The sequence below is a fragment of the Oncorhynchus clarkii genome, chromosome 5 (genome assembly GCF_045791955.1).
Source record: "Oncorhynchus clarkii lewisi isolate Uvic-CL-2024 chromosome 5, UVic_Ocla_1.0, whole genome shotgun sequence".
NCBI classification, from domain to species: Eukaryota; Metazoa; Chordata; class Actinopteri; order Salmoniformes; family Salmonidae; genus Oncorhynchus; species Oncorhynchus clarkii.
The window spans coordinates 47615531-47637072 of record NC_092151.1 but is presented as its reverse complement, the minus strand read 5'-3'; the positions used below and the strand labels follow the sequence as shown (position 1 = coordinate 47637072).

The window sequence follows — 21542 nt, the reverse complement described above, 5'->3', positions numbered from 1 at the left end:
TTTGTAGTCAATGTGATCTTACCTCATTGATAAACATGACAGGGAAGATAGTCTCATTCAGGGATTTGGTTTTCCTGTGAAGGAGAAGAGATTGTAAGAAAATCATTCAACAAAGAAAGGAAATAATATAGAAAGAATTGGTGATTGTGAGATGGAAATCATTAACCAATGGAAGAAAATCAAATAGAAACAAAGATTATAAAAGCCTTTAGCTATTTGAACTTGGGTTGTGGTTGTGGATTTGTGATATCTCACGGGAAGCCAGAGATTCTGTTGATGAGGATATTGATCTGAGCCTTCTTACTGGCACGGATAGGAACACCAGTGGTCTGGAAGTGTAGAAAAACACATACACACTTTTGATGAGCCATGTGAACTGCAGGTGTTATGCTCAATGTACTAGATACATGATTTATGTCTAGGTTAAACATTAATAAATATAGTCTGGTAGGTTGGGAACACTATTTAATGTTTTACAGTTGGTGCAATTCTCTATTCCACAATTGTAACACTAGGTGGTGCAACAATGCATTTTAAAGTCGATTATCTATTCTACTCTAGGGCAGACCCCCAGAGAAGTGAACACTAGAGGGTAGTGTACCGGGTTCAGGTCCAGGTAGGTCTGGTGGTGCTCTCTCACAGGACTCAGTCCTTCAATGGCGTTAGTGTACTTTTCTTCGCCCAGGTAGAAATGAGGGAAAGACACAACCACTGGAGCACCTGGAGAGCAATGGTGGTCAGTGCAGTTTCAGTGCCAATTTTTTTTCATGATCATCACCTTATTTCTATTACAGCATATTGGATGACTGTCACTCATATTCCATTCATCCAGTTAAAAGAAACAGCGATAGGTTTAGGCTTCTACATGATACTCAAATTTTCCCTATACTCATTATGAGGTTGCTACAACCTAGCCTATGAATGAAAGTTTACAACGTAGGTGCACACAGGTCAAGAGACACATTTGATGTGTCAGACAGTGACACATGGACAGACAGGGACAATCAATACCGTCTTACACACTATTGCCTGTATCTAGCTGGTATTGGGTGTAATCATTAGTCCAACAGTTGCAAACAATAGATTCTATTGGATAAATTCAGGTACGTTTATCCCCGTTTTGTTCAGTTTGCTTCTGTTTAAGAAACATTTTCAACAGAATCGGCAGAATGAATACATATGTGACCAGGCGAATAAACCTTTCCAAGCCAAACCGCAACACACAGCCTACATCGTTGTCACCATATTAGCTAAAGTAATGTCATAGCTAATAGAACTAACGTGTTAGTAAACCTGCTACAATCATGCAGTAACATTACAGTGTACAGTCAGTAAGCAGTTACACCGGCGTGCTCCAGTGGCAATACATTTGTAAAACCAAAAGCTTACCTTAACTTAGAAAAGTTCCAGTGTTGTGTTGGGTAGTCATAGCCAGCTAGCTAACATAGCAACCCTCTGTTTGAGCAGGGTGTTTCAGTAGGCGTAACTAGCTAGCTGCATTTTCTAGCTAAGTAAGTGAAACTGAAAAAAAATGACTCTCTCTCTATTTCTCTCCCCTCCTTCATTTAGGAGAAAATGAATTTGTTCAAAACTCTTCAACTATTTTCTACTATTCACCACATTTTATGCACTGCAGTGCTAGCTAGCTGTAGCTTAAGCTTTCAGCACTACATTAATTATTCTTTGAACCATGTCAGTTCATGCTGCAAGAGCTCTGATAGGTTGGAGGACGTCCTCTGGAAGTTGTCATAATTACTGTGTAAGTCTATGGAAGGAGGTGAGAACCATGAGCCTCCTAGGTTTTGTATTGAAGTCAATGTACTCACAGGAGGACGGAAGCTAGCTGTCCTCCGGCTACACCATGGTGCTACCCTACAGTGTTATTGAGGCTACTTTAGACCTTCTTTGCAAAATAATGTGTTTTAATACATTATTTGGTGGCATGACTATATTTGGTATAGTTTATCTAAAAATTATAACTTTTTAAATGTTTCAAAATAAGAAGAATATGAAATTCACTGAGGAGGATGGTCCTCCGCTTCCTGCTCTGAAACTCTGATGACGAGAAAAAGGAGAGGCTGTTCAAGCTCAGTGAGGAAGTAATCAAATGCGATTGGATCCTCTTGTTTGCAATATATTAGTGAAATATGTCAAATGTGAATGGGCAGCAAAAGAAACAAACCCTTGAAATGCAACTAGATATTTAACCATTTTAGAGTGATTATTTTTTTAATATGATTTGTCAGTACATTATGTAAATGTTTTGCTGATACAGTGGTTCAGTTCTAGATCAATACACAGATGGCTCAGGATTCACAAGACCAATAAAACCACATCCTGAACAGTGTAGTTGTCACGACTTCTGCCGAAGTCGTTGCCTCTCCTTGTTCGGGCGGTGCTCGGCGGTCGACGTCACCGGTTTTCTAGCCATCACTGTTTTCAATCCCACTCATTACCTGTTGTGTATTTAACCCTCTGTTTCCCCTCATGTCTTTGTCAGAGATTGTTTTATTGTCAGTGTAGTTTTAGGTTGTATAGGTGCGCGTCGGGTCCTCGTACCCATGTTTGTTTATGTCTGTACATTTTTGTGTTATGGAGCATGTTACGTCGTCAATTATTAAAAGACTCCATTTACACTCCATTTTGACTCTCCTGCGCCTGACTTCCCTGCCACCTATACACACGATGCTGACAGTAGTTCTCAGGGGGTAGGTGTTATGGGTGTAAGATGGCACAGTGATGCCATCTGTTGGTAAATGTTCATTACTGCAACTCATGTGTTTTACCGGTGTGCTTGAGATACCCGGATGTATTGTGATGTACTGAACAAGACTGGTTACTCGCATCAATGCCTCTGTCTCGTCATTTAACATTCAAACAGCAGGGTCCTAAATATGCATCACTGTTATCATTCACCAGAGCAACAACAAAACAACAAGGTTTAAGACAAAACAGTAGTTGGCCTCTAACTTTCCAGCTTACGGAGAAGAGACCTCCCACTGGGCACATACTGATTGAATAAACATTGTTTCCACATCATTTCAATGAAGGAGGCTTTGTCCTTGAAATACTGTTGTGATAGGATCTGTCCCTTTCCCTTCAGAGCACGGCTAGTCATTCTATAGGTTCTATAGTTGCCGTGGCAGCCTAGGCAGAGAATCATGTAAATTATGTACATATGTAATCATTTTCATGTAAACCTTTTATTTCTCATTAGCTAAAGGATTAGAATTACACATTCTGACGCCGGGTTGTTTTTCACCAACGGTGATCCAAGACGAGGATATACATGCAGAGTTGGCATTGGGACAACTTTTTCATTACTCAGGAGGATACTTCTGAAGTAAGGAGTGGGCTGTATTCTGTGGGGAGCTCAAACTTCATAGAGTCCCAATAAAGAATCTGCAGACGTCAGATACACCCTGATGACATCGAGCTGCCTGCCCGCCTGCCTGCTTGCCCTTGCACGTGCAGACCTGACCACCATCTCCGACCACCGCCTCCGCTGAGCATCTAGCTTCCGGATCTTCTCATGACCACGGCTGCCTATCTGGAGGCTTCAAGAAGCACTCAGACTTGATCCGACCATAAGCCGCTGCAGAGGGTACTGTAAACGGCCCAGTACATCACTGGGACCAAGCTTCCTGCCATCCAGAACCTATATACGAGGCGGTGTCAGAGGAAGGCCCCAAAAATTGTCAAAGACTCCAGCCACCCAAGTGACTGTTCTCTCTGCTAAGTCTCGGTCCAAAAAGCTCCTTAACAGCTTCTACCCCCAAGCCATAAGAATGCTGAACAATTAATCAAATTGCTAACTGGACTATTTGCATTGACCCCCCCCACACACTTTTGTTTTACACTACTGCAACTCGCTGCTTATTATCTATGCTGAGTCACTTTACCCCTACCTACAGTACATGTACTTATTACCTCAGTTACCTCGACTAACTTGTACCCCCGCACATTGACTCGGTACCGGTGCCCCCTGTATATACAGTGCCTTGCGAAAGTATTCGGCCCCCTTGAACTTTGCGACCTTTTGCCACATTTCAGGCTTCAAACATAAAGATATAAAACTGTTATTTTTGTGAAGAATCAACAACAAGTGGGACACAATCATGAAGTGGAACAACATTTATTGGATATTTCAAACTTTTTTAACAAATCAAAAACTGAAAAATTGGGCGTGCAAAATTATTCAGCCCCTTTACTTTCAGTGCAGCAAACTCTCTCCAGAAGTTCAGTGAGGATCTCTGAATGATCCAATGTTGACCTAAATGACTAATGATGATAAATACAATCCACCTGTGTGTAATCAAGTCTCCGTATAAGTCTCCGCATCTGCACTGTGATAGTCTCAGAGGTTCGTTAAAAGCGCAGAGAGCATCATGAAGAACAAGGAACACACCAGGCAGGTCCGAGATACTGTTGTGAAGAAGTTTAAAGCCGGATTTGGATACAAAAAGATTTCCCAAGCTTTAAACATCCCAAGGAGCACTGTGCAAGCGATAATATTGAAATGGAAGGAGTATCAGACCACTGCAAATCTACCAAGACCTGGCCGTCCCTCTAAACTTTCAGCTCATACAAGGAGAAGACTGATCAGAGATGCAGCCAAGAGGCCCATGATCACTCTGGATGAACTGCAGAGATCTACAGCTGAGGTGGGAGACACTGTCCATAGGACAACAATCAATCGTATATTGCACAAATCTGGCCTTTATGGAAGAGTGGCAAGAAGAAAGCAATTTCTTAAAAATATCCATAAAAAGTGTCGTTTAAAGTTTGCCACAAGCCACCTGGGAGACACACCAAACATGTGGAAGAAGGTGCTCTGGTCAGATGAAACCAAAATTGAACTTTTTGGCAACAATTTAAAACGTTATGTTTGGCGTAAAAGCAACACAGCTCATCACCCTGAACACACCATCCCCACTGTCAAACATGGTGGTGGCAGCATCATGGTTTGGGCCTGCTTTTCTTCAGCAGGGACAGGGAAGATGGTTAAAATTGATGGGAAGATGGATGGAGCCAAATACAGGACCATTCTGGAAGAATGATGGAGTCTGCAAAAGACCTGAGACTGGGACGGAGATTTGTCTTCCAACAAGACAATGATCCAAAACATAAAGCAAAATCTACAATGGAATGGTTCAAAAATAAACATATCCAGGTGTTAGAAAGGCCAAGTCAAAGTCCAGACCTGAATCCAATCGAGAATCTGTGGAAAGAACTGAAAACTGCTGTTCACAAATGCTCTCCATCCAACCTCACTGAGCTCGAGCTGTTTTGCAAGGAGGAATGGGAAAAAATGTCAGTCTCTCGATGTGCAAAACTGTCCAAGCGACTTACAGCTGTAATCGCAGCAAAAGGGGGCGCTACAAAGTATTAACTTAAGGGGGCTGAATAATTTCGCACGCCCAATTTTTCAGTTTTTGATTTGTTAAAAAAGTTAGAAATATCCAATAAATGTCGTTCCACTTCATGATTGTGTCCCACTTGTTGTTGATTCTTCACAAAAAAATACAGTTTTATATCTTTATGTTTGAAGCCTGAAATGTGGCAAAGGGTCGCAAAGTTCAAGGGGGCCGAATACTTTCGCAAGGCACTGTATCTTTTATTCTGTTACATTCCTTTCACATTTCCACAAACTTTAAAGTGTTTCCTTTAAAAAAAGGGGGCAGAAGAAGTTTTAACCAACAGCGCAGTTCAAGAAGAGTCAAGAAAATATTTAACTAATAAACTAAAGTAAAGAATTATAAAAAGTAACACAATAACATAACAATAATGAGGCTGTATACAGGGGGTACTGGTACTGAGTCAGTGTGCGGGGGTACAGGTTAGAGGTCATTTGTACATGTAGTGACTATACATAGATAATGAACAGTAGTGTACTAAACAAATGGAGAGTGGGGGGGAGGTCAATGTAATAGTCCGGTGGCCATTTGATTAATTGTTCAGCAGTTTTATGGCTTGGGGGTAGAAGCTGTTAAGGAGCCTTTTGGTCCTAGACTGTTATATAGGTTCTGGATTGCAGGAATCTTGGCCCCAGTGAAGTACTGGGCCATACGCACTACCATCTGTAGTGCGTTTAATTAGATTTTTTTTAACCTTTATTTAACTAGGCAAGTCAGTTAAGAACAAATTCTTATTTTCAATGACGGCCTAGGAACAGTGGGTTAACTGCCTGTTCAGGGGCAGAACGACAGATTTGTACCTTGTCAGCTCGGGGATTTGAACTTGCAACCTTCCAGCTATTAGTCCAACGCTCTAACCACTAGGCTACCCTGCCGCCCCTGCCGCGTTACAGTCAGATGCCAAGCAGTTGCCATACCAGGCGGTGATGCAACCGATCAGGATGCTCTCGATGGTGCAGCTGTATCATATGGTGTGAGTGTGTGTTTGTTTGTGCATGTCTCTCTCTCTGTGTGTGTGTGTGTGTGTGTGTGTCTGTGTGTGTGTGTTTGTGTGTCTGTGTGTGTGTGTGTGTTTGTGTTTGTGTGTGTGTGTGTGTGTGTGTGTGTGATTGTGTGTGTGTGTGTGTGTGTGTGTGTGTGTGTGTGTGTGTGTGTGTGTGCATGTGTGTGCATAAGTGTGTCTGTGTTCTGGGGTGTGTATATCTCAATTTGTTCCCAGAACACACCTGATTGAAATGGAATAGGGCCTACTACACCGATCTGAAATACAGAGAAAGAGGAGAGGTGGAGAGGAGGTGGAGGTAGAGAGCTGGAGCTAACTACCTTTTTTACACACGCTGACTTTGAGTACTCCACTACCCAGGCATTCTTTGGGGGAGACACAGAAGCCTTCATTGGCTGGGTTCTCCTCCTTGCTGGCCAGCACGTCACGAGGAGGGGTGAAACGATATGCTGGGAGTCCCTTCACCTCCACATCCTTCTCAAAATCCATGAAGATGGACCTGAGGATCACAACAGAAAAAGTACTGTCTAACAGGGTGTCATATTGACACCATGTCTCTTTTTCAAATGAGACCTGCACAATAAAAAACACACACATCAATATAAAACACAATAAAATACTAAATTACAAACATGATTATGAAAAACAAGCACAATATTCACTTAGAGCATTCCCCACTAATGTTTAAAATTAATACAGCTCATAATATCTGTGGAACTATCTTGCTCACATTTGGACTGATATGAATGAATGGAGCCACACCAACAGTAAGGGTGGTCTTTTAATTAAATTAAGTGTTGCATTCCCCCTAGTGAAAAGGGTTACATTTTGCTAGTGAACTGTAGTGCACTAGACAATATGATAATGGTGTAGGCACCATACTGTAAACATGGCCATGGATTCTGTGGTGTTTAGAAAAGATGAATGCCAACACACAGTCTGAGCCAAGGCTGGAAGGATACTGTAAGCAGACCTGGGATCAAATAGTATTCGAAATCTTTCAAATCCTTTGAAAGTTTGTTCTAAGCTACTTGGAGGCGATTGTGACGATTCTATTGGTTCCATTATGCCAGGCAAGATGAAACAAGCACAGCTAAAGTATCTGAAATTATTACAAATAGTACTTGAACCCAGGTCTGACTGTCAGGCCTTCAGGTAGGCCACCTGCAACAATGCTCTTTATTGTCTGAGACATGAGCTCATCTTTCAGAAAGCCGTGTAATGGTGAACATGTGTTGAACTACACTTGCTTCTACCCACACACCCTCCAATTTACATGCATAGGTTAGTCAAGGGGTCACAGGTCATGTCACTCTTAACAAGTCACCCACAGGGGAAATTACTTCTGGAGATTCCTGAGGTACTGGTTCCCAGGTTTCTGATCAATTTCAATGAAGTTAACTCAGGGCATAAACTGACATTCTAAACGTAATTGACCAAAACCCTAATGCTAACTCCAGATGATCTTTAAGTTGTTTACATTCCTCTAATCTTGAAATCCACAACTAGATCTTTAACTTTATTTAACTTTACATTTATATATTTATTTTTCATGAGAGATTAACATTCTTCCAATGTGGAATTAAACAGAAATTCCAAATGGAATTGATCCCAAAACTGGTACATCCAGTTGACTTGATCCTTCGGTCATTGCCAAAGGACATTTTGCCGATATGGGACATAGTGCATCAGCTCTTCCCTAATTCTTAAAACAATGTGTGTAAAAAGGACTTATCATTATCATAAACCTTTGGGTTACTGATTATGATATTAGTATAGTGAATGCTAATGAAATTGAATTATTTTTCCAGCATAACGGGGTTAGTCATTTTCTCTCTTTGAAATGTTTCACAGGGCTATGGTCTTGGGGAGAGCGGTGCGTGAGATTGAAACCGTAAACTACCAAATTAAATAAGGTCTGGCCTTTATTGTTTGTTTTTACCTTAAGGTTTGCAAATACCCTCACACAACACACTTGTTATTACTATTTGTTGGTGTTTTAAAATACTATGTTTGATCTATTGTGAGTGTGCTTTTTCATAAGGTTTAATGAGTTTTCCGTTTGTCTTTGTGCCAAGGAATCAACCTCTCTGGGATATGTGGGATGCTCAAATTCAAATAAATTAATATAAAAATCTAACTGTCATGAAATCACACATCCAAGATAGCAAATTAAAGCTACACTTGTTGTGAATCCAGCCAACATGTCAGATTTCAAAAAGGCTTTTCGGCAAAAGCAAACGATGCTATTATCTGAGGATAGCACCTCCGTAAACAAAGAGAGAAAACATATTTCAACCCTGCAGGCGCGACACAAAACGCAGAAATAAAAATATAATCCATGCCTTACCTTTGACGAGCTTCTTTTGTTGGCACTCCAATATGTCCCATAAACATCACAAATGGTCCTTTTGTTCGATTAATTCCATCGATATATATCCAAAATGTCCATTTATTTGGCGCGTTTGATCCAGAAAAATACAGATTCCAACTTGCGCAACGTGACTACAAAATATCTCAAAAGTTACCTGTAAACTTTGCCAAAACAATTCAAACTACTTTTGTAATACAACTTAAGGTATTTTTTAACGTCAATAATCGATAAAATTGAAGACGGGATGATCTGTGTTCAATACAGGAGGAAAACAAACTGTAGCTAGCTTTCTGGTCATGAGCAACTATCTAACAGAACACTTCAAGTTACCCTCGTTCTGGATGGCCGTACTTCTTCATTACACAAAGGAAAAACCTCAACCAATGTCTAAAGACTGTTGACATCCAGTGGAAGTGGTAGGAACTGCAAGAAGGTCCCTTAGAAATCTGGATACCCAATGAAACATCATTGAAAAGAGAGTGACCTAAAAAAAAAATCTGAATGGTTTGTCCTCGGGGTTTCACCTGCTAAATAAGTTCTGTTATACTCACAGACAAGATTCAAACAGTTTTAGAAACGTCAGAGTGTTTTCTATCCAAATCTACTAATAATATCTTATATTCTGGGGATGAGTAGCATGCAGTTGAATTTGGGAATGCTTTTCATCCAAAATTCCGAATGCTGCCCCCTATCCTAGATACGTTTTTAAAGGGACACACATACATGGATTTTTCTGAAGTTATTATTTTCTGAGTTTTAATTGAACATATGAATTCTTTTGATAAGACAAGTACTGAAAACTTACTGGAACCCTAGGATACGAAATGTATGAAATGTTTGACTGTTTTTTATTAATTAGTCTAATATAGTAAGAAACACTTATTTGAAGGGTTTGTATGACCTCTGACCTCTGTCCTGATTTTCCTGTGTGGTTTGATCACCCTCACTGGAAAGTCATTTGGATAATGAATTTAAGGTAATTTGTAATACTGATTTGAAGGTAATTTGTAATATTGATAATTATGATGAAGTTTATAGTGCTCAGCCATATTTGTGATTTGGACCAATGTGAAGAAGGAGAGGGCGTTGCCTTTGACTAAGGGTAGGCTGTCTTAAGTCTATTTTACTATGACCGTATGGGTATAATTATTTTTCTTCATGGAGATATTAAGGGTAGTGATGCTAATTAGATTTTGTTATTTGAAAATATTAGTTTTATTTTTTAACCAGTCTGTTTAATTTTTTTAAATATTTTTTTTACACATTACTCACATTGGTAGTCATGTGTCAAAATTATGGGGGAGGTACTAGTCCTCTGAGGTTTTAGATTGAAGTTTACACACCTTGAGTGATACAGTTGAAGTCGGAAGTTTACATACACCTTAGCCAAATACATTTAAACTCAGTTTTTCACAATTCCTGACATTTAATCCCAGCAGAAATTCCCTGTTTTAGGTCAGGTAGGATCACGACTTTATTTTAAAAATGTGAAATGCCAGAATAATAGTAGAGAGAATTATTTTATTTCTTTCATCACATTTCCAGTGGGTCAGAGATTACATACACTCAATTAGTATTTGGTAACATTGCCTTTAAATTGTTTAAGTGCTGTACAGAAACCCAGCTTAAAACCCCAAACAGCAAGCAATGCAGGTGTAGAAGCAAGGTGGCTAGGAAAAACTCCCTAGAAAGGCCAAAACCTAGGAAGAAACCTAGAGCGGAACCAGGCTATGAGGGTTGGCCAGTCCTCTTCTGGCTTTGCCGAGTGGAGATTATAACAGAACATGGCCAAGATGTTCAAATGTTCATAAATGACCAACATGGTCAAATAATAGTAATCACAGTAGTTGTCGAGGGTCAGTCGGCATTTCATAGCCGATCGTTAAGAGTATCTCTACCGCTCCTGCTGTCTCTAGAGAGTTGAAAACAGCAGGTCTGGGACAGGTAGCACGTCCGGTTAACAGGTCAGGGTTCCATAGCCGCAGGCAGAAAAGTGGAAACTGGAGCAGCAGCACGGCCAGGTGGACTGGGGACAGCAAGGAGTCATCATGCCAGGTAGTCCTGAGGCATGGTCCTAGGATTAAGGTCCTCCGAGAGAGAGAAAGAAAGAGAGAATTGGAGAGAGCATACTTAAATTCACACAGGACACCGGATAAGACAGGAGAAGTACTCCAGATATAACAAACTGACCCTAGCCCCCCGACACATAAACTACTGCAGCATAAATACTGGAGGCTGAGACAGGAGGGGTCAGGAGACACTGTGGCCCCATCCGATGATACCACCGGACAGGGCCAAACAGGAAGGATATAACCCCACCCACTTTGCCAAAGCACAGCCCCTACACCACTAGAGGGATATCTTCAACCACCAACTTACCATCCTGAGACAAGGCCGAGTATAGCCCACAAAGATCTCCGCCAAGGCACAACCCAAGGGGGGGGGGGGCGCCAACCCAGACAGGAAGATCACGTCAGTGACTCAACCCACTCATGTGATGCACCCCTCCCAGGGACGGCATGGAAGAGCACCAGTATGCCAGTGACTCAGCCCCTGTAATAGGGTTAGAGGAGAGAATCCCAGTGGAGAGAGGGGAACCGGTCAGGCAGAGACAGCAAGGGCGGTTCGTTGCTCCAGAGCCTTTCCGTTCACCTTCACTCTCCTGGGCCAGACTACACTCAATCATATGACCCACTGAAGAGATGAGTCTGCGTCTCTCACATGGGTAGGCAGACCATTCCATAAAAATTTAGCTCTATAGGAGAAAGCCCTGCCTCCAGCTGTTTGCTTAGAAATTCTAGGGACAATTAGGAGGCCTGCGTCTTGTGGTCTTGTGACCGTAGCGTACATGTAGGTATGTACGGCAGGACCAAATCGTAAAGATAGGTAGGAGCAAGCCCATGTAATGCTTTGTAGGTTAGCAGTAAAACCTTGAAATCAGCCCTTGCCTTAACAGGAAGCCAGTGTAGGGAGGCTAGCACTGGAGTAATATGATCAAATTGGGTCAAATGTTTCGGGTAGCCTTCCACAAGCTTCCCACAATGAGTTGGGTGAATTTTGGCCCATTATTCCTGACAGAGCTGGTGTAACTGTGTCAGGTTTGTAGGCCTCCTTGCTCGCACATCCTTTTCAGTTCTGTCCACAAATGTTCTATAGGATTGAGGTCAGGGCTTTGTGAAGACCATTCCAATACCTTGACCTTGTTGTCTTAAGCCATTTTGCCACAACTTTGGAAGTATGCTTGGGGTCATTATCCATTTGGAAGACCCATTTGTGAACAAGCTTTAACTTCCTGACTGATGTCTTGAGATGTTGCTTCAATATATCCACATAATTTTCCAGCCTCATGATGCCATCTTTTTTGAGAAGTGCACCTCCTGCAGCAAAGCACCCCCACGACATAATGCTGCCACCCCTGTGCTTCACAGTTGGGATGGTGTTCTTCAGCTTGCAAGCCTCCCCCTTTTTCCTCCAAACATAATGATGGTCATTATGGCCAAACAGTTATATTTTTGTTTCATCAGACTAGAGGTTTTGGAGCAGTGGCTTCTTCCTTGCTGAGCGGCCTTTCAGATTATGTCGATATAGGACTCGTTTTACTGTGGATATAGATACTTTTGTACCTGTTTCCTCCAGCATCTTCACAAGGTCCTTTGCTGTTGTTCTGTGATTGAGTTGCACTTTTCGCACCAAAGTACGTTTACCTCTAGGAGACAGAACACGTCTTCTTCCTGAGCGGTATGACGGCTACGTGGTCCCATGGTGTTTATACTTGCATACTATTGTTTGTACAGATTAAACATGGTACCTTCAGGCATTTGGAAACTGCTCTCAAGGATGAACCAGACTTGTGGAGGTCTACAAAATGTTTTCTGAAGTCTTGGCTGATTTCTTTTGATTTTTCCCTTCTCCCACTGATTTTGAAGGTAAGCCTTGAAATACATCCACAGGTACACCTCCAATTGACTCAAATGATGCAAATTAGCCTATCAGAATATTCTACAGCCATGACATATTTTCTGGAATTTTCCAAGCTGTTTAAATGCACAGTAAACTTCTGACCCACTGGAATTGTGATACAGTGAATTATAAGTGAAATAATCTGTCTGGAAACAATTGTTGGGGAAATTACTTGTGTCATGCATGAAGTAGATGTCCTAACCGACTTGTCAAAACTATAGTTTGTTTACAAGAAATGTATGGAGTGGTTGAAAAACGACTTTTAATGACTCCAACCTAAGTGTATGTAAACTTCCGACTTCAACTGTATGTACGAGTGTATTGAGTGATACAGTGCCTTGCGAAAGTATTCGGCCCCCTTGAACTTTGCGACCTTTTGCCACATTTCAGGCTTCAAACATAAAGATATAAAACTGTATTTTTTTGTGAAGAATCAACAACAAGTGGGACACAATCATGAAGTGGAACGACATTTATTGGATATTTCAAACGTTTTCAACAAATCAAAAACTGAAAAATTGGGCGTGCAAAATTATTCAGCCCCCTTAAGTTAATACTTTGTAGCGCCACCTTTTGCTGCGATTACAGCTGTAAGTCGCTTGGGGTATGTCTCTATCAGTTTTGCACATCGAGAGACTGAATTTTTTTCCCATTCCTCCTTGCAAAACAGCTCGAGCTCAGTGAGGTTGGATGGAGAGCATTTGTGAACAGCAGTTTTCAGTTCTTTCCACAGATTCTCGATTGGATTCAGGTCTGGACTTTGACTTGGCCATTCTAACACCTGGATATGTTTATTTTTGAACCATTCCATTGTAGATTTTGCTTTATGTTTTGGATCATTGTCTTGTTGGTAGACAAATCTCTGTCCCAGTCTCAGGTCTTTTGCAGACTCCATCAGGTTTTCTTCCAGAATGGTCCTGTATTTGGCTCCATCCATCTTCCCATCAATTTTAACCATCTTCCCTGTCCCTGCTGAAGAAAAGCAGTCCCAAACCATGATGCTGCCACCCCCATGTTTGACAGTGGGGATGGTGTTTTCAGGGTGATGAGCTGTGTTGCTTTTACGCCAAACATAACGTTTTGCATTGTTGCCAAAAAGTTTAATTTTGGTTTCATCTGACCAGAGCACCTTCTTCCACATGTTTGGTGTGTCTCCCAGGTGGCTTGTGGCAAACTTTAAACGACACTTTTTATGGATATCTTTAAGAAATGGCTTTCTTCTTGCCACTCTTCCATAAAGGCCAGATTTGTGCAATATACAACTGATTGTTGTCCTATGGACAGAGTCTCCCACCTCAGCTGTAGATCTCTGCAGTTCATCCAGAGTGATCATGGGCCTCTTGGCTGCATCTCTGATCAGTCTTCTCCTTGTAGGAGCTGAAAGTTTAGAGGGACGGCCAGGTCTTGGTAGATTTGCAGTGGTCTGATACTCCTTCCATTTCAATATTATCGCTTGCACAGTGCTCCTTGGGATGTTTAAAGCTTGGGAAATCTTTTTGTATCCAAATCCGGCTTTAAACTTCTTCACAACAGTATCTCGGACCTGCCTGGTGTGTTCCTTGTTCTTCATGATGCTCTCTGCGCTTTTGACGGACCTCTGAGACTATCACAGTTCAGGTGCATTTATACGGTGACTTGATTACACACAGGTGGATTGTATTTATCATCATTAGTCATTTAGGTCAACATTGGATCATTCAGAGATCCTCACTGAACTTCTGGAGAGAGTTTGCTGCACTGAAATTAAAGGGGCTGAATAATTTTGCACGCCCAATTTTTCAGTTTTTGATTTGTTAAAAAAGTTTGAAATATCCAATAAATGTCGTTCCACTTCATGATTGTGTCCCACTTGTTGTTGATTCTTCACAAAAAAATACAGTTTTATATCTTTATGTTTGAAGCCTGAAATGTGGCAAAAGGTCGCAAAGTTCAAGGGGGCCGAATACTTTCGCAAGGCACTGTATGTGAAGAAGAGTATTGCTGTGTTGCTTGTGTTGTTTGTTCTGTTCGTTTTGATACAAATCTCACCAGATTAGGTCTGATGGCTGGTTGGGATTTCTCCCGATGGGTTATAGGTCTAACTTCCTTATCCTGTAGCTCTGCGGTGAAGTTGACAGTGTAATGGGGAGTATAGCCAATTTGAAAAAATTGTTTCAGTGGAATGTGTTATTCTCTTTGACATATGTTTAGACATTGGTATTAAGAATAATTGGTAAAAGTAATAATTTATCATATAGTCAATGCTTGTCTTGATTTCCTGAATCAAAAATTAACTGAACTAAACTGTTGTTCTGATCTGTCCTCTCTTGAGGTTATCATGAAAGGTGTTAGTTGGTGTCTTAATGCATGGAAGAGATAATTGGACCAAACAGTGTGTGTACTTCAAAACCCCCTCTAACTGGCTGAAGAAGAGCGACAAATGCGTTCAATACAGCCCCGTCCGCACCACTTCTATTGTCTACTGAGAGACCTGAGACATAGCCAGCAACGGGTGTACAGCACCCAATCTAAGCTGTTTTTTCTCTCAGGAGTGTGACAGGAGTCCATGTGGTGGGGAGAAATCTGTTCTAAACTTCTCTTATGTCGCTGGTATACTGGTTGACAAATGGACAAGACATAATGGGTGGTAAAGGTGGTGGTGGCTCAGGTGAGACATTGAAATTGGGACATTATCATGGGCCATCCACTCTACACACTGCTAAAATTATAGTAATTTAGATTAAGAATATATTAGGACACTGATCTGTAATTATAATCATGATAAGAAAGTTAATACTATAATTATAGGATAATTATACTGTATGTTAATATAAATGTACATTCTGCCAATGTCGATGTGTGTTAAATTGAGGATTTTAAGTGATTGGTCCTATCACTGAGCAATGTCATTCTACATTTTGGTTGGATAATGAATTGGGTTCTAATTATGATTTGATAACTGAATGATTTTTAAAACTGAAGGATTGATTTGAGTTTAATATGTTAATAACTATATGAGTGAAGCAATTAATGTATGATGGATTGATTGTTTTGATTGCTGTTGTGAGCTAAAGATGTTGACACTATTCTCAGCATGCCCTGGTGAATGGAAAGGGTGAACTCTGATCCGGAGAGTGAAACTGATCCTAATATTTTTTTATCTATAGGTATTGCCTTATAAATAGTGGAATCATGATGCTTGTCTTGGGTCATGTTCATTAGGCACCAACGTAATACATTTGACTTAAATCAGGAGCCACTACCTGGATTTGTCCAACAAGCTTTTAGCTTCTGGGATGGAAATAGTTATTTCCACCTTGCTGATCCATTAGAGTGTGATAGAAAACGAAAGCTTATTTTATTAAACTCCATTGTTGCATGCACTGCATTATGCATTAAATATGAGATTTTCACTGTCTATGAAGATATAGCCTTGAATCATATAAACTGCAAGCAGGTGTCTGTGTATCAGGACCTCCCCAGACACATTGTGTTGGAGGTTGAAACGGGAGACAGTGCTAAGTTTCTTTGGAGGAGGCTGAGCCAGTGCTATAGCATTCTGTCACATGCAGGAATACATGCAATGAATTATTGCTTTTATGCTTCTTGTTTTATGAAGAATGTATGCATTTTCTACAAGTGAATTAATGTTCTTAAATCTTGTAATTTTGTTTTAAATTGAGAGGACTCTCAACATTGGGGAATGTGAGATAAAATACAAGATTATGTTGTAATACTGTTATTGCATCAAATGGTTGTTTTATGCCACAGAATAAGGGGTTGTTAAAACACTCATCTGTGTGTGTGTTCTACTGAGGATGGGCCTCTGGAAGATTTAACAATGACAGAAGATTTACGATGGATTAGTGATAAACCTAACAAGCCGACCTTCCATAGCATGATTAGTGTCTGTGCGCCTGACTGGAAGGTACCAGGGAGAGATGGCTCGGGGCCAGACCCTGGTCTCTACACAATGATAACAGTTTTTACAGCAGATACAGTCTTTGTATCTTTCATACAAATATTAACCTTGTGACCCATTCCATACATCTGTTGTTTGTCATGCAGACTGAAGGAAGTGTATTTTGGCTATAAAAGACCTTTGTACCTTTGTCTCGGGCTCTCAATGAATCATCTGAGGGTGATTCGTCGACCAGCTATCATTATCATAGCTCACTCAATCGATTCACTTTATATGTGTGTGTTGTATTGACCCTTATTAATAAGAGAATAAAGATTGTGTTTAAGTATTACTCCGAATTGTGTGATAAGTTTGTCTCTCCTCATTTGATAGTAAAGAAACTACCACAAAAATCACACATGAGACCACAGGCCATCGCTCAAATGAGCAACATCGCTTCTGAACTTACAGTTTTCTTGTGGGATCCATTTACCAAAGTAAAACTGTATATATTCAACACTGACCTTTGACATACTGTTTAGCAGAGTTGGGGTCATTTCAATTTCCTCATTTAAAAGCAATATTTCCTGACTTGACTTGAAATGGATTTGACCCCACCCTGTCAAAATGTGTGCATTTTAGTGACCTCTGACATAAAGTTTAGTGAGACATCTGTTCTGATCTGTAAGATTCTGAATTGTAGCCTACCTGCACAGGTCAGGACTGAAGATGTACAGTCTCTCCTTCTTGGACAGCAGGGGGTGGAAGGCACTGCCATCTGTACCGTTGATCATGTTACTCTGCTCAGATGTCCACAGACTCAGTTTGCTGAAACACAAAATGTATTTCTAAATGTAACTTGATTAAAGAAAAAACATACATGTACATCTTTATAATACCTATTAAACACAAATCGCCATCTAGCCCAATGCTTGATTGTTTAGGCTTGTGTGACTTATCAGTCAACATATTAAAGAAAGCTAATCAACATTTGTGCTTTATCTAATCAAAGGGGGAAGGAAAGGGTGCTGCATGATACATACTGGTAGGTCTGTTATTACATTAGAATAAAGCTAACAGGAAGCCTTCATTGAGACCTTTCCAACTGGGCTAAGTACTAGGATGTGTCAAGCACACAGCTCTGTGTTCTGGGTTCTGGCTAGGCCAGGGGCCTCTGGGGAGTCTCTATTTCTGGTGCTGCAGTCTGCATTCCAAATGGCCATAGGGGCTCTGGTCAAAAGTAGTGCACTACATAGGGAACATTGTGCCATTTGTGTCATAACCCTGTCCTCTGTTACTATCTGGCAGTATGAAGAAGTTCTTAGGAAACAGATGGACTGTTCTGTTCCAGTCCTTTACACTTACTCAATGATGGGTTTCATATCATTAGAATAAAGATATAAATCTTGGACAGAATGTCCAGTGTGTGTTCAGGGAAGATGATGTGCAGTATGTATTGTAGGAGGTAGTTACAACACAGCATCTTTTGGAGTGCTGTACATTTATTTCTCTAAAGAATTGACTAATGAGGATCCAGCAGTCAACTTTTGAGAATGATTTTTGAAGGATGGTCTGTTGATTTACAAATTGCTTTATTGATTTTTAATGCACTGTTCGGCATGGCACCCGAAAACATGTCATGATCTTCTGTCACTGGTCGTTTAGTCGTTCCAAAGATCAGAACCAAAACATTTGGTGAGGCTGCCTTAATTTTAAGTCACTATGGTCCTGGCCTTTGGAACAGTCTTACAGAGGATCTGAGAGCTTCAGAAACTGTTGACACTTTTAAGAAATATCTTAAGACAGTGCATTCAGAAAGTATTCAAATCGTTTGACTTTTTCCACATTTTGTTACGTTATACAGCCTTATTCTAAAATGTATTAAATTTGAAAAAATCCTCATTAATCTACACAAAATACCCCATAATGTATTAAAATAGAAATACCTTATTTACATAAGTATTCAGACCCTTTGCTATGAGATTCAAAATTGAGTTCAGGTGCATCCTGTTTCTGTTGATCATCCTTGAGATGTTTCTACAACTTGATTGGAGTCCACCTGAGGTAAATTAAATTGATTGAACATGATTTGGAACAGCACACACCTGCCTATATAGGTTCCCACAGTTGACAGTGCATGTCAGAGCAAAAACCAAGCCCTGAGGTTGAAGCAACTGTTAGGTAGAGCTCAGAGACAGGATTGTGTCGAGGCACAGATCTGGGGAAGTGTACCACAAAATGTTTGCATCATTGAAGGTCCACAATGCCTCCATCATTCTTAAAGGGATGAAGTTTGGAACCAGCAAGACTCTTCCTAGAGCTGGCTACACAGCCAAACTGAGCCATCGGGGGAGAACGGCCTTGGTCAGGGAGGTGACCAAGATCCCGATGGTCACAAAGTTTCGGTCACAAAGTTTCACAAAGTTTCTCTGTGGAGATGGACCTTCCAGAAGGACAACCATCTCTGCAGCACTCCACCAATCAGGCCTTTATAGTAGAGTGGCCAGACGGAGCCTGGACTTGAACCCAATCTAACAACTTTGGAAAGACCTGAAAATAGCTGTGCAGCGATGCTCTCCATCCAACCTGACAGAGCTTGAGAGGATCTGCAGAGAAGAATGGGATAAACTCCGCAAAAATGGCCACTATGTACCTTTCTCCTTTAAATCTGGCTATCCTGCCATAGTCCATGAAGTCTGCCTCCCCGGTATGGTAAACAACTTCACCATCATTGCTTCCATTTTTCTACAGAGTGGAAAAGAGAAGGAAAATCATTCTAAAAGGCCATTAATATTATTTTATTATACTAATATTTTATATTCAGGTGAAAGTGGTAACCACCAGCAGACACAACAGGTATCAAGGACCGTAGACAGTTTACATTGTTCTTTACAGAACTTATAAAGGGTTGAGTGTGTCAGATGTTGTATTTTGTATTCACTCCCTGACCTACCTTATACATGAGGCCAAAGTACTCGTCGATCTCAGGGTTCATGGGGTGTATGCGGGACAGCAGAGGGTCCTTGAAGCCCCACAAAAGCTCATTGACGGAGTGCGTCATGAACATGCCCACATGCAGGGAGTTCATCCAGATAGACACCAAAGAACTCTTCCAGAAGCTATCCTTTACCTTGTTCATCACAGCCTGAGCAGAGGAGGGAGGGGGAGGGAGTGTAGGATAGATAGAGGGAGAGAGATAGAGAGGGGAGATAGATAGATAGATAGATAGAGATAAGAGGGGGAGACAGAGAGAGCGAGAGAGAGAGAGAGAGAGGGGGGGGGGGGGGGGGGGTTTAATGGAAAGGGTGGGAGAGATTACTTATTGTTAAACACAATGACCAAAAAACAACTAGTTAAAATAACAACAAGAAAAAAGAGAAAACAACGAAAAATTAAGAAATGAATGGTATGCTTCAATTTAGGAGCTGTTAAACCTCTACATACACAACACTAAACATGATAGTTGGCTTTAGAAGAGAAAAATAAGAGCTCATAACAGTGTAGACACACACACACACGCACACTTTTACTCACCACAGCTGGGATGTTGATGGTTGTGATCATGTCTATGTCAGGATCACCCACTGACCTCTCTGGCAGAAACACAAAGGTCTTGCATTGGTAGGCAGCGACCCTTGTCCCATTCTCTAAAAAGGTCACGTTCTCCTTGGCCCTGTACTCCCTGGGACAGAGGAGACATGGGGAAAGTCAATATCTCCCTCCCCTCCTGGAGGATCTGAGCCCTAGGACCATGCCTCAGGACTACCTGGCCTGATGACTCCTGTCTGTCCCCCGTCCACCTGGTCATGCTTCTACTCCAGTTTCAACTGTTCTGCCTGCTGCTATGGAACACTCGACCTCTGAATGACCCTGCTGTTCGTTTGAACATCTTGAAGAAAAATCTGGCCTTTATGGCCATGTACTATCTCCACAGCCAGAAGAGGACTGGCCACCCCTCAAAGCCTAGTACCTCTCTAGGTTTCTTCCTAGGTTCCTGCCTTTCTAGGGAGTTTTTCCCAGCCACTGTGCTTCTACATCTACATTACTTGCTGATTGGGTTTTTAGTCTGGGTTTCTGTATAGCACTTTGTGACGTCTGCTGATGTAAACAGGGCTTAATAAAGACATTTGATTGATTTAAATCTCATTGAATATCAGAGATTCAGATAAAGAAACTGTAGGCTTATATAAAACCATTTCTGTATGGACCTTGCTTAGTGCACAGGGGCATTGTTACTGCTGAAACATGAAAGGGTCTTCCCCAAACTGTTGCCACAAAGTTAGATGCACAGAATCATCTACAATGTTATTGTACGCTGCATCGTTAAGATTTCCCTTCACTGGAACTAATGGGCCTGAATCATAAAAAACAGCCCAGACCATTATTCCTCCTCCACCAAACTTTACAGTTGGCACTATGCATTTGAGCAGGTAGTGTTCTCCTGGCATCCACCAAACCCAGATTAGTCTGTCAAACTGCCAAGCATCGGCTGGAGTGGTGTAAAGCTCGCCGCCATTGGACTCTGAAGCAGTGGAAACGCATTCACTGGAGTGAGGAATCATGCTTCACCATCTGGCAGTTTGCAAAATCCTGATTGCGATCAAATGTCAAAGCAACTTGACAAAGCAACCTCAAAACTAATACCAGTAACAATAAAAACATCAAACAAGGTCGGGTATGGTGTGTCAATGACAAACACTGTGGATCACTAGTTTATATAGTGTCAAAGGACACGCACATAGGTCTCCCTAGGAGAGGGGGGGACATCATATATTTATTGTTAAAACAAGAGGCTGCCTGGATCTTTAATTTAAAGACCCTTGCTCCCTTTGGTCTCAACGTACAGTACACCATTCCTGTTATTATTGTGATTTTGCTATTCATTGTAAATGTTTGTAGGCCTATTTA

The 21542-nt window shown here is 41.1% G+C and overlaps 1 protein-coding gene across 1 annotated transcript in view; it reads right to left on the bottom strand.

The window, feature by feature from the left end:
* The window catches only part of LOC139408943 (lysosome membrane protein 2-like), a 63412-nt gene that overhangs the window by 14937 nt on the left and 26933 nt on the right, over positions 1–21542 (bottom strand). The window contains exons 3-10 of the mRNA XM_071153446.1: positions 20169–20316; positions 19588–19779; positions 19288–19379; positions 17343–17462; positions 6741–6919; positions 602–720; positions 256–329; positions 23–74 (exon numbers count right to left, since the gene is read on the bottom strand). Coding sequence (XP_071009547.1) covers positions 23–74; positions 256–329; positions 602–720; positions 6741–6919; positions 17343–17462; positions 19288–19379; positions 19588–19779; positions 20169–20316 — 976 coding nt within the window. The remainder of the gene's footprint in view (positions 1–22; positions 75–255; positions 330–601; positions 721–6740; positions 6920–17342; positions 17463–19287; positions 19380–19587; positions 19780–20168; positions 20317–21542) is intronic.